The 17507-nt window shown below is 47.3% G+C and overlaps 1 protein-coding gene across 2 annotated transcripts in view; it reads right to left on the bottom strand.

Moving 5' to 3' along the window:
- Positions 1-17507, bottom strand: part of TEX2 (testis expressed 2) — a 105469-nt gene that overhangs the window by 13071 nt on the left and 74891 nt on the right. For both annotated transcript variants that reach the window (XM_030843320.3, XM_060290107.1), the window contains exons 6-8: positions 14816-14962; positions 9982-10081; positions 805-937 (exon numbers count right to left, since the gene is read on the bottom strand). In XM_030843320.3, the coding sequence (XP_030699180.2) occupies positions 805-937; positions 9982-10081; positions 14816-14962 (380 nt within the window). The remainder of the gene's footprint in view (positions 1-804; positions 938-9981; positions 10082-14815; positions 14963-17507) is intronic.

Here is a 17507-nt window from a genome sequence, read left to right as displayed (position 1 = left end):
CTTGTGGCATTTTCCGATCACTGTACTGCTAATTCCATGCAAAGGGGCTGAAGATGTGAGAAGCAGACTCCAATCAGCATTTTTAGTTTGGTAAAAACAATAATATAATTTAAATGTGTAGTCGGAAGCAGTCATTTTTAAGCTATGTGGGAATGTGACAGTTCCAGCTTATCCATTCTAGGCATCTAAGAAAAAGAATCAGCTTCATTAACTATCTCACAAATTGGAAATATTTACTAAATTAGACAAACTCGGCAACAGATGCAGTATCTTCTACAAAGAGAGGAGTTTACTAAGAAAATAGACATTGTATTATTTAGGGGAAAGGCGTCTCCAAACACTTTAGGAGCACCCTCTTGGCTACAAGATCAATCGTCTAATTATAAATAACTCTGACGCTGTGATTACAGCAGGCAGCCCCCTGAAGCACCTCAGCCTGGCCCACACAGTGCTGTGCGTGGCTGCAAAGCTGAAGGAGGAAACTGCTGGATGATGCTTCTCTTCACAAAGCATCTTATTGTGCAGCCTGCCCGGCTGGTCTGAGTCAGGGATGCTTTCCAGGTAATCGACACTGTATGCTCCACTGGCAGCACCAAGGCCTACGGCACTGAGCAGAGGCGGGGACTCACAGTCTGCAGGGGGTGAAACCAGGAAACTATTCCCTGAAATCCTCCGGGGCCAGGAAGCACTTACATGAAGCTCGCGCTCAACATTGGGGCTACACACATTAAAGCTGCTTCTCAAGGGCTCGAGGAAGGAGGTGGTTCCCCAGGGTTGGGTTAGTAAATTCATATAGCCCCTTACCCTTCTTTGCCAATTTCTCCAACCTTCAGGGCTTCAACAAGAGGCTCTTTACCTAGTTTGGTCAAATTCATTTTGGTCTCAAGAGTCATCAGAAAGGACCCGTTGTAGGACATTTCCAAATCGATCCAGAGTCCTGGAGAAATGGTGAAAAAACAGAAGGTTTTTTCCCCCCCACTGGAAAAACATGACTATAAGTGACAGATTAAGTATCACATTGAAAGTCTATATATATTGCCTGTACTACCAATGCATGCAAGAAGAGACTGTGAAAAGAACAGTTTCTGGAAACAGTTCAAGCATCTGGCAAATTGCCAGTATTTCAACATCCGTTAAAATGGTCACAGTGAGCTCAGGGTCCTGTCCTCTGGGTTCTTCTCACTTTGGGTAAGAAACACACTCCCAGCAGGAGGACATGGCTTGTGCCAGGGCAAAGCCAGGACGAGGTCTGCGTTGTCCCAGCTGGTTAGAGGCAGAAGAGAGGTGCAGAGACTTCACAGCAAGCTGGGCTCTTTAAAGACACAAGTGAGAACCACTGTCTTTCTTAAAATTATCTATTGTTTGGGGGTGGGGGAGGGGAGGGGCACAGAAAATGGTTCAGGTTTAGCTTGGTATGATAAGGATGGTGACAAAACCTTTTAGAACCCTCTTCTTTCTGGAAATTGCATAGGAATGGAATCAAAAGAATTCGTGTTCAAGCCCCAGGATTATCTAGATAAAGTTGGGTAACCACTTTGTACCTTAGTTGAAAAACCTGTTCCTTAATGACGCAGATGTAGAGAATGGACTTGAGGACACGGGGAGGGGGAAGGGTAAGCTGGGGCAAAGTGAGAAAGTGGCATGGACATATACACATGACCAAATGTAAAACAGATAGCTAGTGGGAAGCAGCCGCATAGCACAGGGAGATCAGCTCGGTGTTTTGTGACCCCCTAGAGGGGTGGGATAGGGACGGAGGGAGGGAGATGCAAGAGGGAGGAGATATGGGGATATATGTATATGTATAGCTGATTCACTTTGTTATAAAGCAGAAACTAACACACCATTGTAAAGCAATTATACTCCAATAAAGATGTTAAAAAAGAAAACAAAAAACCACCTGTTCCTTAGAAAAGACACTCATGTCAATGAGAGCATAGAGCATATCTTAGAGGCTTTTGGCTTTGCGGAATTTCACTGGGAAGGTCCACCAAGCAGAAGTGGCCACTGACCAGAAGTCTAAAATGCAAATAGGGGTCAGTCATCTCACAACCTTTTCTACCCCAGGGTCCTATGATTCAGCAGGTGGGACAGACTATGCTGTGACTTAACCGAGTCCAAGCTCTGTAACACCTCATGGACTTCCCATCAAAACATGGTCCTCACACGCACCCCAGTGTTCACTGCAGCACTATTTACAATAGCCAGGTCGTGGAAGCAACCTAAATGCCCATCAACAGACGAATGGATAAAGAAGATGTGGTACATATATACAATGGAATATTACTCAGCCATAAAAAGAAACGAAATTGGGTCATTTGTTGAGAGGTGGATGGATCTAGAGACGGTCATAGAGTGAATAAGTCAGAAAGAGAAAAACGAATATCGTATATTAACACATGTATGTGGAACCTAGAAAAATGGTACAGATGAACCGGTTTGCAGGGCAGAAGTTGAGACACAGATGCAGAGAACAAACGTATGGACACCAAGGGGGGAAAGCGCGGGGGGGCAGGTGTGTGTGTGTGATGAATTGGGAGATTGGGATTGACATGTATAGACTGATGTGTATAAAATTGATGACTAATAAGAACCTGCTATATAAAAAAAAATTAATTAAAAAAAACCAGATCTGCTAGCTGGCTTGTGGGTACTAACAGTATATTCAACAAGTGTAACTTTTTTAAAATGCAAAAAGAATAAATCAATAATACAGTGGAAAAAAAAACATGGTCCTTCAAGTGGGTGTTTAAATGTAAATAAAGTTTTATAGATCCTCATAAGAAAATGACAATATCTAAAAGGAAGCAGGAAATTAATCTAAAACCACTGTTCACACACAGCCGCATTTCCAAGCAATTACAGTAAATAACTTATCCCCTGTTTGGCCACCACCTCAGATAATTGCTTTCTTGACTTCAGTAAGCGCTATTGGTGTAACTCCTCACTAAAGGCAGAATAATTTCCATTTTGCTTTCACCAAATTCTTTTTATCATAATTGAAGATAATTATTTTCTGTGAATGACCTGGTTTAATTAAGTGATATGCAGATCAGTTGTGAATGTCTTCTTTGCAGCAACACACAAAACTGCTTTATTTCTTGCTTACATTAAACATTTAAAAATCATTAATTAGCTTGCTCTTCAGAGGCAGTGTTACTGGAAATAAAGGGCACATCTGCTTTAATAAAGACATTTAGTCATTAATCGCTTCCAGCAGACAGGGAATTAGGGCAAAAGGCTTGATATTAGTAGATTTTAAACTCAATATAAATGGAACATCAATAAAGAAGATATTTCTTCTTGTATATCGCCAGCTTTATTTAACTTGAGAATCAATAGACTCAAACTACCTGGTTGCGGTATGTATTCAGACATAATCATTTCCTTTGAAAATCCCAGTCAGGTTTCCAATAAATATTACTAGTATGTATTTGCCTTCGAAGGTTGTCATAGTAAAGGCACCAGAATTTTACTTGTTATAATAAAGTGGAAGGTTCTGTTTGTCTGTTTTTTAAATGAGGGGATATGGACACAGGTTTGGTAAACAGCTGGCCCACACCCCAGTCATCGGGACATTCAAACAAGTTATCTTAATATGACGTGCTTGCATTCAGATGAGGGTAAGATGACAATTTTAACATTAGGTGCAAAGAAAAACACGTTTCTGTGACAATGATTCAGTGGCAAAAAGCTCCCTGAAAACCTTGGAGTGCACGTAACGAGAGCCGAAACCACGTGGTTACATAAAGGGTGAGTCAGGAGCTCCCACCTTGCAGGACTGAAAGACGAAATCAGCAGTTACTAGAAAGGCTGTCTTCTCAATGAGGACAAATGTAGCAACACTGTGAAGTGGGGACAGACACTGTGCTCTGAGTGGCACCCTAACCCTAACGAGCTGCATGTTCCTCGCCTGGGTGAGTGCGGGAACAGAGCTTTTTCTTCTGGGCTCTTGACAAAGGTTAAGACTTGCTTGTGAGGCATTTCATTTAAAATGTTGCTTCCTGTAACCATCTGGTCTTGGTAGTGATCAAGGACAAAAACCAGAAGTTAAGGAGCAAGGCAATTTTTTAAATCTTTAAATATGCGTAAGGCAGCCAGTCCTGAGAGGTTCTCTGGAAAGGGCATGAACACAAAGGGTCTTGTCTTAGTCTTCTTAGGCTGCTGTAACAAAATACCACAAGCTGCGTGGCTGAAACACGGACATTTATTTGGCACAGTTCTGGAGGTTGCAAGTCCAAGATCAAGGTGCTGGCCGATTCATTCTTGGTGAGGGCTCTGTTCCTGGCCTGCAGACAACCGCCTTCTCCCGTGTCCTCATGTGGCACAGCGAGCGAGCTATCTCTCTGGTCTCTCTTCTCATGAGGGCACTAATCCCACCATGACCTCATCTAAACTTAATCACCCCAAAGGCCCCGTCTCTAAATACCATCACATTGCAGGTTAGTGCCTCAACATATGAGTTTGGGGGGAACACAGACATTCAGTCCGTAACAATCTCCACCACATGAGGGGTCTTCACATTGTGAGGCTGTCCAGTGGCGAAGGGTGGCACCTGATTACCAACAAGTCCCTAAAAAACCGGCCCTTCACTGGCTACAAGGGAAACACAACTAACAATGAACATGACAAACTTCAGTCAGTCTTCACACAAGGACTTGAGGAGCTCGGAGGGCTGTTTTTCTGTTTCTCTTCAGCCTCGTGAGGGAAGGATCAGTTACCACCACTGCTACTCAGACTGTGGCAAAAGCTACTGCTCGCTCCACCTCAAAATGTTTATTTAGTTCTTAACGCAAGCTATCAGAGCTCAAGACACTGAAGTGAATCCCTGTCCTCTGGAAGTTTATGCCTGAAGAAGAGTAACGACGGCCTGGGCCACCTGGTGCAGAGCAGACCTAGATGCCAGCAGAGATAGTACACATGCCCTGGTACGTGTCACCAGAGACGAGTAGAACAGAGGTTCTTCCGCCTTCTCCCTGGTAGTTGATTTAATAGACTCCATGGCCTCAGGAGCAGTCCTACCGTGCTCGAATAAATCTAGTACTTTCACTCAGCAGTTCACTGTCATATTTACTATTAAAATAGCTAAAAGGCCTCAGTCTCACTGGAACAGGTTTAATGGGGCAGGGGTTGCTCAGGAGGAGGTAAGAGGCCCTAAAGCCTTGCTCACAGGGTCTGGCTCATGTTACCTGCTCCTCCACTATCCCTGTACCCATAACTGATGGCTGATTTTCACTCTGAAAGCCAACATTTGGCATCCAAAAAACAAAAGCTCTTAAAATGGAAGATTTAATAATACACTGATTTTACCAAGAACAGATGTTTGAGTTATTCAGCTCTTAGACGACCACATCAGTGACCGTTTCGTCCCTGGCAAACAGACTGGTGCCATACTGCTCACTCAGATGCTGCAGAAAACTAGTATTATTCCTTGTAATTGGATGTGTACCCTAGGACAGATGTCATTTTTGGTTTTGTCTACCTGTAACCGTTCTTGGAAACAGCTCCACCTTTCAAGGTTAACACAGTCCCAAATCAGAGTCTCTCCTCCCCGCCCCAACCCAAGTTCCACAAATGAGTATTTTTTTTCCCTTTCCCACAAAAGGTATATTTTCCTTGTGCAACACAGATCTGGTCAGAGAGTATATGTGCCATTCTTCTCAGTGCTGAGCCCCACAGTCTGGCCCTGTCACCGTGACCGACCTCAGGCAGCTGCCCTCTTGATGAGGGTGTAGCCAGAGGAACAGACAGCTCACAGACTGCCCTGGTTCCACTTTTCTGCAATACTCCGCTGGCAGAGTAGCTTCAGTCCCAGCACTGAACAAAGGCACCAGGCACCACAGATCAAGGTCTGGAAGACAAATGTAGATGATGGACCTGCCAGACACAACTACAGGCATCTCTGAAGACAGACCAGCTTCCTCTTCCTGTGGGACATGGTCATCTTTCCACAGAATCCAAGCCCTTTGGTGGAAACTCGGGTTGTTAATCGGGTATCTTGAAACAGGGCAAAAACGGTGCCACGCGGCACTCTGTCCACGTGGACGCTCAATGACCATCTGCAGACAAACTCCGCGTAGCAAAAGCCCTGAAGACTAAATTAATTAATCTGAACCTGAGGGGTCACAGTCCACAGCCTTGGCTCATTCTGACACTGCTGACACCCCTGCAGGCACTGCTCTGAGGTCACTAGTCCCAGGCATGGAAGAGAAGAACCTGGCTGACAGACGAGGGTCCCCACCAAACCCCTTCGGGAAGATTCTACTCATCAAGCTTTGCAGCAGCTGCAGCAGTAACGAAGACCGATGGCTTCCCGCGTGTCACGTGTGCTCTCTGAGTGCTGACATGAAGCGTTTAATCTCCTCCACAAGCAACAGGGGAGAGGCTACTGCCATCCTCACTCTATGGATGAGAAGCTCAAGGTGTTGAGTGCTTAGAAACCTCCCCAAGGCCTTGCTGCTGGATAATGAAGGAGCAGGGCCCAAACGCGAGTGGCCTGGCCCGGAGCTGGTACGCGCGGCAAGCCTCTGGCTCTGGCCTAGAAGCTGCGGAGCAGCATGGAAAAGCGAGGCTGCTGAGTGATCTCTGGCACATCACGCCCTGTCTGGGCTTTGGCTTATGCATCTAAACACAGCAGGGTCCTGCTAGAGAACCTCTGATTGCCTTCCCAAGTCTAAACAGTCAATCTGCCCAATTCTTTAAGGGTTTGAAAAAGGAGCTATACATTTTTAATTAATTTTTATCCATAAGAAAAAAGATTAGGAGAGAATGTACCAAGAATGTACCAAATGTAGCAGAATGGTCATCCTGGCTATCTCTGAATGGTGGAACGATGGGTAATGTTTCCCTTTTCCCTTTTCTAAATATTCGGGTTTTCCCCACAATGAGTATTTGTTGAATGAACGAAGGAGCAAACATTACCCTAACAGAGTTAATAAAACAACTGGAAAGGGCTTGGCCTGGAGGCCCCCCGAGGACAGGCCCCGGGGACAGCAGCCTGGGGTGGGGATGAGGAGTGGGGGGGAGGCCCTGCTCTGTAGGGAAGGAAGGAGACCACCCCCCACCCCACGGTGAGGTGTGTGTGGAGCGGGCAGGGGTCAGAGACAGGAGGTGCACAGCCAGTTTCCGAGGTTCAGATCCTCTCCACCTTCCGGCCACGGTTTCGGTCCTGGGAACGGTGGTCCTTTCCCCTTATCCACTGCACTAGAACCTGGCTGTGTGTCTGGAAGCAGGAATGGCCTTTTCCCTTCATCTGTTCTGGGAGGACCTGCCAGCCTCAAGCTGTAGGATGGGCCAACTGAACACCTCAGCCACTCACATTCTAAACTCTCCAAGAGCGGCAGCAGTGAAGGCAGCGATGATGTTGGTGAAAATAACAACAGTAACACTTAGAGCTTGTTTGGCACCTGATGCTTTCCGAGTGCCTTTCATGTATTAACTCACTTAAGACACCAAGTGGGTGCCATCAGTCTCCCCCCCGAGAGAGGAGTGAGTTAGTGACGAGGTTAACAACTTGCCCAAGGACAAGGAGCTGTGAGCCCGGCGGTGCGGCCCCAGAGCTGGAGCTCAGAACCGCCGCTCTGGGCTGCCTCAAGAAGAGCATCCTGAGGCTGGAGCGATCCAGCAGCTCTGGCCCAAATATCCCTCCCAAGCCATGTGCCTTCAACAAACAAGCACAAGTTAGGAAATATTACCAAAAATAAGGGTGTGGGGTGTGTAGGGGGATCCCCTGGGAGGCGCCCCCTCCTGAGAGCAGTCAAAGCCCCCTTCACCCTAGGGGGCAGTTCCCTGAAAGGTGAACTCTGCTTTCCAGAGTCAGTTTTAACACGTCACTCCTGATTTTCATTCCCCCCAAAGGAAAGGTTTCTCTTAGAGCAATGGAATCCAAGATGCATTGTCCCTTCATGTTCATTTCTGTTATACCATCACATGTAGCCTTGGCAGACTTGGAAAAACCTAATTTGATCAAACTTTTAAAATCCACAGGCTTTATCATTCCTTTCTTTAGTAACATTTCTTCCCTTGTTACATAAAGCAGGCAGATCTCTAGAACTTGCCCTGAAAGGAGTTAAGTAAGCCTCAAATGGATTAAAAACTGGCAAAAGCTTTGATCTATATAATAAAACGTCTTGATGCAGCTCTGGCTCCAGAGGAACGGGAAAGAGACTTGAGACTTAGGCATTTAGTGAATTTCACTCAAAGCCTTACAAAGCTGCCCTGGGAGGCTGCAGAGTTCACAGCCACAGGGACGCTTCTCAGATGCCGCAAAGCCCAGCTATGGCCCTGCTCCCCTTGCATTGGAAATTTCTGCTAGTTCAACAAAGGACAGTTCTGAGATAAGAGACGGCTAATGCATTAGAAAATAAAGCATGCACACGTATTATTTACCTTCTTTAAGCCTGACTCTCAGGAGGCTTATGTTACCTGATCATTTACCAGCTCGTTACAAGTCAGTTCCTAAAGAGGCAAAGAGCAAAGGGCAACCTAGAGCCCCCAGAGCCAGAGGGAGCCAGGCAGCCCTGGAATGCCGTCGGCGCGAAGATCCTAGCTCTGCACCTTACACATAGATAATGCAGCTGTTTAAATTTCACATGTGGTTGAAAGAACTCTAGCTAGACCATTTGCAAAGAATTTTTTCTAGTTTTACTCTTAGTGAACCAGAAATTCACTAAACCTAGGAGCACTCAGATTCATCAAAGTGTAGACACAATTGAGTGGTCACAGGTGATTTCGACGTGCTATTAGGTGGACTTCTGGGTTTGCAAATAGTTCTCTGGTCTATCGTTCTCTGAAATCGATGGGATGCTAAAGACCTGGAAATATGGACTTCACTGTTAGCTGAAATAGGGCTAGAGAGATTTGTTAGAGCTGCTAGTTGTAGTGTTAAAACAAAAAAAACTCTCTGTATTTACATCAAATGTATACAACACAGAACTTGATTTCACTACATACGTTCAAGAGCCACCTGATACAGCCATACAGAGACAAAAGTAGATGCTACAGTCTATCAACCTTACAAAATATTTACTTCAAAACGAATATCACTCTCTTGAAAAGTTGTAATTATTTTCTCCCTTACTTTGTTCCTGAGCCTTTTGAGGAAGAATGTAAATCCAGTTTAAGTGGAAAGAGGCTCACTTGGAGAGGGATATTCTAGAAAAAAAGTTGAATACTTCCATGACAGGGAGGTTTTTCCCTTTCTGCTCATGGAGTATTCTTGCCTACCTAATTCATTCGTCTTTTCACCAGACTCCTGGGTACTAAATTTTCTGTCAAGGTGCCACAAAATACACATAAATCTTTGCATCATAATTGTATTCAAACTCTCCACACATTTTAATCACCTTCTCACATGCACACATACACAGGTAGGCATAAATAATGTGTCTGTAACATGTCTTAAAAACCAAATCAGAGAACTTCCCTCCAGCAGAGAGCCTTTACTCTCAAAATACTGCCCAACGATATATGTCTTCATTTTTCAAACACTTACTGAGTGCCTACTTGGAGTGGAAAGGAACAGAAAGAATAAAACATGAAGCTCAAAGAATCTGCATCCTAGAGGTTAAGGCAAGGCAAAGATGTCACTACTTATGAGGAGGGGCAGCTCCCAGTAAGAATCCAGGGAGGGGCACATGCAGACGAGAAGCCACGAGGGGTAAGTGGGCCTGAAATGCAGCCACTGCCTCTCACCGTGGCAAGGGCTGTGACCATGCGGGGCCGGGCCCCCCTTAACTGGCATGTGGAGGAGGACCTGTAAGGATCCAGAAGACCAGAAGGGCTTGGAGTGGGAGTCCTGATCTACTCCCCGCCGGTTTCAGGCTGTGACCGTTAAGAACAGAAGACACGCAACATCAAATATGGTTACAATGCCCCCAACTCCCTCCAAACACAAAGCCTTGGTATTCAATCTGCAGTGACGGCAACACTCTAACGCTCATATAAATGCTCCACTCCTTTCTGGAGTCAGTTAAGAGTTACCTTGGTGATCAACGTAAGGCTTGAAGGCCTGAAGGATTTTTGGCACAGCTACTCCCATGTCGAGCTCCGTCAGAGTTAGCTCATTCATGAAGTAGGGGAGCTGGAGGACAGAAGGAAACAACCAAGGAGACTCGTTAGGAACCTGGTAAATGCTAGAAGTCAACATACTCTCAAAGGGAACAATGGTCAAAGTTTTGGGGACACATTTATTCAACCAAAATTTATTGAGCATACACCATATACTAGGCAGCGTACTACAGACAGAGCCGCGGACGAGAGAGGCAAGGTCCTTGCTCTCGTGGGGCTTATGATGAAAAGGCAGGAACAGACAGATAAGCAGACAAATAACCTATAACTGCAGAGCGTGACCGGTGCTACAGAGAAGATAAGGTGGGTAACGGGGCAGAGGGAGGCTGAACCGTTTTGGATAAGGAGGTCAGCGAAGGCTTCCCTGAGGGTGGCGTGTGGCCAGAGACCAGACTGTGGAGAAGGAACGAGCCATGCTGGTCAGGTTAATAATGCCCAGAGTTGGCTGAAGGCTGGGAAAATTGGCCTCTTTTAGACTACTAGTGAGGAGTTAGGAAATCACTACAACATTTCCTGTAGGCCAACTCACAACATGTATTAAAATCCTTGGGAAAAAAAAAAAATCACATCCCTTGACCCTGTGCTGGACACTTTCCCTTTGCCCCTCTGGGATCGAGTTCCTCACTACATCCCAAGAGGCTGGTCTGCGGGAACCGCATCGATGGACTCTTGCCCTCTCCTCTGGCTTCTGGTCGGGCCTGGCCAGTGGAACACACCAGTGGGCGGGGGGCGGGGGGGTACACGGAGAGGAGAACTGTCAGGCATTTGTCCCCTCCCTCTACTGAAGACCACAGCTCCTGTCAGACAGGCAGCCCCCTCCACCTAGACACCCTGCCCGAGTCTGGGTTAACCGCTCCCCACCGCTCCAGCCCTGGGGTGCTGCACTGTGCCTTTCGGTTTCTCTACAACGGCCCACATCTTCAGAAATCCTTCCCCAGCTTGCTGCACTGAATGTGCCATATGTTTTCCGCTGGGACCCCAACTAACACAGCTGTCAGTAGGAATTTACTCTAAGTGAACTAACGTAAGAGTGCTGGTATCATGCTTAGAAATTCCTACTTCACCTCAAGAGCAGAGAATTAATTGACCTATGTTTCCTTGACCTGGATTTATGTATATACATTAAAAACAATCTTTAGTCCAGTCCTAATTTTAATGTAAGATGTAAACTAGGAATCCACCTTAATTTTTTTTCCCAGTGGCTAGTCAGGTGTCTTAACCTATTTTTTTTTTAAACAACCAAATCTTTCCCTACTGACCTGCAAAGCCACCTTTCATTATGGGATTCCCATTGCACTGGAATCTGTACTGAGCACTGTTTCCTACTGGTATCAAAGTGGTTTTGTTACTGTAGCTTTAAAATACATTTTTAAATCTGGCAAGTCCCTCTCTTTTCTTTTCCCCCAGAATTTTCTTATTCTCATAAGGACTGCTCCAGTTGAACATTAGAATAATTTTGTAAAATTTAGAATGTAAGAGTTAAAAAAAATTGAACATATGCTGAACATTTCCCATAAAATGAGAAGCATCTATAGCCAGACATGAATTTAGTGCCTATTTTGGCTGGACCTCTTCAGCTGTCTCTCTGCGGAGAAACTTAGACACTTTTAGGATTCACCAGTCAGGGAATTTCGTCTCTGATTTTCTGTGGGGAATGGAGGTGTTAATTTAAAGAGGATATGATGTCTGAGATGGACAAAATGTGACTAGAGACAGTATTCAAATGTGCCTTTTGAATTGGTGGTTGCTTTATTTGGAAAACCTTTTTCCAAAGCATTAATGTTATGTGGTGGTTGGCCTCCCACTCAGCCTACAGAATGATACTTGGCCAAAAATGTAGCCAAAATCTTGCACCCTTGCCCCCATCCTTTTTGTCTATTGTTGTCATCCTAATGCCCAGTGCTTCTGAGGCACGCCAGGTTTCTATGGGAACAGGAGTGGACACTGAGCCAGGGAAGTGCACGCAGAGAACATGGGGCCCCTCCTGGCGCCCCGTTCAGCCTCCCTCCCCACCCCATCCTGCTCCCTGGAGTCCCCGAGAGGGCAGAGGCAGGGCCTGAGATGGAGGAGGGAACTGAAGGAAGCGGGGATGAGAAACACTTGGCAGGGGTGGGACGGGCACTAATCACCAGGAAGCAGGGTGGGGAGGGGAGGCCAGCGGGGCGTTTCCTACTTCTTCACCTGAGCACCCAACTCCAAGACTCCGCAACATTTCTAACCAACCCCCTCACTCCCTCCTTGCTCAGATTTCTGATGTGAATCAAAACTCAGGACCAGGCCCTAGAGCTGCTTCCTTTCTGCCCTGTCGGGTGGGGGGGAGGCAAGGAAAGGTCACTCCCCCTCCTGCTCTTTTCAACCAGAGACTCTCTTCTTCCCACCCTAAGGGCACCACAGTGAGACGGGAACCCACTGTGTGTTCTCTACCCTCCTGGGTAAACCCAGCTGGGGACTGGGCGTTCTCCAGGTTGGTGGGGGTTGAGTTAGAAGCCGTTGCAATAAGAGCAGCATTTGCTGACATGGGCAGAGGCCATAACTACTGAGGGCTCCAAGGTGGTGCCGGAGCAGCCGGCCAAGGCCCAGGGTGTACTTGCTGTGGAGGCAGAAACTCAGCTTATTTTAAACCCATCACCGGGCACCAGATACACACACAGGGCTGCTCTTCCACAGTGTGAGGTATTTATCACGGGTGACGGTGACAATCACTGCAGCCGGCAAAGTGCCCTCCATATGTCAGGCCCTCAAGGAGACCAGGAGACGGGGGGGACCTTTGTCACAGGGGCAGCTCAGGCTCCTCCAGCCATTCTGGTTCTTGACCGGCCATTAACCAATACTCACTACTATATTTCTACTGTATTTAAGGAACAGCACTTCCCAGGGATACCTGGATATGTGGTGATAGTACGTGTTCTCTTGGCAGGGGTGATGGCAGGTTCAGAATGGGGGTAATCTCCCACTGCCCTCCTGTTTATTCCATCACCAGGGTCCCCTCTGGTCTTCAGGGCACCTCCCAGGACAGCAGCTCAGGTCGGGGTGGAGGGTGGGAGGCGCTGAGGCTGCCAGTGGGGGAAGTACAGCCCCCACCTCTGAACTGCTGGCGCTGCTGGATGGGGACCACTTTCCCCACCCTAACCCCCTAGCACTTCTGACCTCAAAACACAGACGAGAGTTTATCTCTGTACCCTGCAGAAGCCCACAGGGTCAGCGAAGGGAGAAGGTGAAAAGGAAAGACCTTCGTCAACCTCCTCTGGGTTGAGGGAGCCCACGGTTCTCAATCCGGGGTGGAGGTTGGCCCCAAGGACTCCCAGCGCCAGAGAGAAGCCCTCCGACACCCGCTCCAAGAGTCAGTACTGGAACGTGTGTAGCAGTGAGAGCGGTGTCCCTCTGCAGCTCAGGCACGCCCTGTTTTGTCGCCAGGACCCAGAGCCCTCCTGCTCAGGGAAGCACCCATGACAGTCTCTGGGAAGACAGCAGCACCAGCCCTGCCCGTGCGCCTCAACCCGGGAGCTTGATCCCTCCGTCATTTCCCAAAAAGAGGAGGAGGTTGAGCGAGCTCCAGGGTGGCTGCTAGCCTCTCCTCTCCAAACACTGCTTCCTGCTCCCGCTGCAGAGCACTCGACCCGCACTCGCCTGAAGAACACAAACACGCTGACGCTTGTCAACAGAGCCCTCCCGACACCTGCCCCTCCAGCTGAGGAGGCCCCGCCTCTTCATCAGGGCCTGGGGAAGGGGTGACAGCGGCCTGACTGTGCCAGGAAAGGCTCTGTTCATGACCCAAAGGCGCGACAGGAATCAAATCGAAGCTCCTCCACGCCCACATTTTCTTCCAACATAATTGTATCGTGACTCACCGTCTCCTAACCTGGAGTCCTTGAACTCTCTGAAATCATGGGCAAAATTTTGTGTCACAGAGCATTTTTCTAGGGAAAGGGTCCATATGTTTCTGCTTCTCAAAGGTATCTATGACCCGAAAGATCCACTGACTTAAGCTGCTGACTGTGTGAGCTCTCCGTGAAGATCTGGGGACCAAAGTGACTCTTCCTTGGTTGGGTCTTCAATGGATCAAAAACTTACTTCTAAGTAACCTAAATAAGGTCTCTCAGCTGGCGGTAAAGGTGGTACTAAATGAGTCACTTAGTGGCAACTGTGAAGACTACTTACGCAAGTTTAAACTCACTTCCAAGTGGGCCTACATCAGCACCGGGACTGTTTCTTCAGCAAAGAGAGCGCCCAAAATAAAATACCATCTGGCCAGAAGTAAAGGTCAAATGCAGACACATTTAGAGTGCAATGGTAGCTTTCCCAGCTTGGAGAGCGAGTTGGGAAAGAGGTCTTAAGTAGTCTGGCATTTTCCTCAGAGCACATGCTGTGTGGCCAAGACTGTGAGGCTGGGGGGGCTGTCGGCCATACAATTTAAGTTCATTACTAACTTAAAGATAACACGATCCTATATAACCAACCAGCTGCAACAGCTCCCATTTTCCCAAACCAAATTCTGGATTCTCACCCAGAGTGAATAACAATGAGGGCAACAGAAGGGGAAAAAATAAACAGGAACATTCACTACATCCCCAGAGGCAGTTAGTCTTATGGTCAAGGTCACACCCCAGATGTGTTATTTGATACGAACTTACTACTCTCATTTGTTATACGTTTTAAACCAAATGATTTTTCACTTAGGATATAATGTACAAAACTTCTAGAAATTAAGACGTGATGAATCGGAAGCCTCTTGGGTGGAAAACAATACCTTTATTTTGCTGAGTTTCATTTGGATTTTCTTAGACACCAGATCAGACCAGTACTTCTCTCCTAAGAAGTCCCAAAACATTCTTCCAAGCAAGGCATTCACCCAGGCTTCCTGTTCTTCCTCCTCAGAGGGTGGAACCTCTGGCAACTGGTAAAAGAAAAAGGACCAGAATTAACTAGAAAGCAACTGGAGAGCAAGCCAGTGGCTTATTTTTTATAAAGTCACTGAAGGTCCCTCCCTCTAGAGAAGGGGGACCGGCCACGTGAGTCGTATTTCTTCCCTATAAATATCAAGTCCCACGTTGTATCAGTGAATAGAAAAAGAGAAACAAAAGCCACCTTCACAGATAAAAACTCCTCTTTATTTTCTTCTTCTACCAGTCTTCTTGTGAACCAGCTAATAGTTCATACAATTAGCTCAGCCGTATTACCCTACCCCTCCCCTCCCCCCAAATTAACTTGGTACCAACATTCTAAGTCAATGACACATCTGATCAAACGTCTGCCTCTCTTTCTTCCAGCTAAGGCTCCCAGGACATGTAACCGTCGAGCTGGTCTCACCAGGCAGCCCCAGAGTTTCTCAATGCCCAGGACTCTCACATTCAGCCTGACTCTTGGGAGGTCATGAGTCTCCTGGGCGAGGGGCAGAGAGTGCTTAGAAATACTGGTGTCTGGGTCTTGTATCCAGCGATACTGATTTAAGTGGGTATGAGGATTTTTAGAAACTCTCTTACTGATGTAATGAACAGGTGAGGTTGAGACCCACAGCCCTGGATTAGAAAGAGGAATTCTGTGAAACTCCTACAGCTGTTCTCACCCATCTCAGCCCCGTGAAACACCCTGGGCTTCAGCTCCACTTGATACAATCCACCTAAAACATCTGTTGTGGCCAGTGTGCAAGGTTGGAAAAGAGCAAACCCTGTTAGCCTCCAATTTCCAAGGCTAAGAATTAGACCATGGATTCTTGCCTGGAGAGGGCCAGGGTCGGGGTGAAGCAGAAGGGAGAAGCAGCCGTGACACCCACGGACGGTGTGGTAGTGCAGGTAATGCTTGGTGGTGTCCACTGACCCCACGCCAGGCCCTATGATAGGATTCCTTCTCAGGTTCCCTCATTTACATCTCACAATACCCAGGAAAGACAGAACCTTTACTTCTATTTCAGGCAGGAGCAAACAGACTCGGAACTGTTCAGCACCCTGCCCGAGGCCCCTGATTCATCAGCACAGCCTGACTCACAGCCTCCTCCCTGTCTCCCACCTGCTGTGTCCGGTGGGAGGAAGGGGGCGTGACCAGGCCCGGGCGTGACAGACATAGCCTTGTTCTGAGGTCTCTAATTAGGTGATAGCCTTATAGAAACAATTCGCCTTGGAAAGCAAAGACTAAAAGAACTAGAAATGCAGGAATCTGTGGATTGCTCGCCCTTTCTCTTCCCTGTACGGTTTGTACAAATGCATCTGCCCTGCCCTCACGGCTGCCTGCAGCCATCACCTACACCAGACACCTCACGTCTCTGTGCTCCAGCGTGGGCTCACACTCACACCGGTGATGTCTGTCTTGCGCAGCCGTGACCACGCCCCCGCACAGCTGTGTCCTAAGCCGGGGGCAGAGTACACGGGTGGCCTGGTGCTTGTGGATTTGACACTTAGAGATGTGATGACCTGTGAGTGTCCTAAAGGTCTATGGCAGGGACCTATGTGTGATTTTTCTGAAGCCTGGAGTCCTTAGGGTCTGACTCAGTTGAACTGGTCACTGAGCTTGTGCAGGGCCTGGAGGGCTGCCCAGCACCCACCTGTCCTCCACTCTCATCAGGGCTTGTGCCGTCTCTCGCTTTGGGGGCCTGGGGGTTCACCTGCATTTCTCAGTCTAATGTTACTGCATATAAGTAGGGATATCCTATGTTCTAGGAGTCCTTCAAATTGGGGTATTTTCAAAGTTATCCCTTATAAATGTCGGCGAGTCTCATTAAAAAAAAAAAGTTAAACTCTGTTTTAAAAAATAATACATGTTGGTCCCTGCATTTCAGAAGACATGGCTCTAGCTGCCTTGTGTGAATGGCTGTAGGGTCCCCTCTCTGTGCTCTTCTGGTGCTGTAAAGGCTTCTGATATTAACCGAGGCATCTCTACCACCAGGTTCTGGATGGTCGAGTGGAAGCCTGTGCCCAGCGAGCACTTAGTCATGCCTCAGGCTGTACGCGGTTTTTGGAATCGCTTTTCTCTCTGCCTGAACATCTGCACCCCACCCCAAGGGGATCTGGTCTAGCTTTTCTGAGGTTACCGTCTTTGAGTCACATCAGATTATCTATGCAGACTTCTGAGTAAACACTCACCCAGGGACAATACCCTCCTCCCCCAGGGATCCGGGCAGTGCCAAGAGGCTGCCCATGCAGGGCGGTGCATGTCTCACTCAGATCTGTAGGCTGCACAAGAGAAGAGGTTACTTTTTCCCTTCTCATGTGGGAGAGTTGACTCTTTACTAACCTTTCCTTACAACCCTAGTTATTCACAGGAAACAGGTTTAACAAGACAAAATAGCATGAAACAAAGGCTATTTCACAACTTTTGTCCAAGCCAAAGGCATATGATGTGGAAACAAATTTCTGAAATAACTGACAAGGAGGCTGTTTTTTCTTTTCAACTGTTCCTTTTTCTAATGCAGGCTTCTCTCCACAGACTCACTGGGAACAAAGAAAAAT

The sequence above is a fragment of the Globicephala melas genome, chromosome 20, assembly GCF_963455315.2.
Source record: "Globicephala melas chromosome 20, mGloMel1.2, whole genome shotgun sequence".
In the NCBI taxonomy this organism is placed as follows: domain Eukaryota; kingdom Metazoa; phylum Chordata; class Mammalia; order Artiodactyla; family Delphinidae; genus Globicephala; species Globicephala melas.
This window is presented reverse-complemented; position numbering and strand designations above follow the sequence as displayed.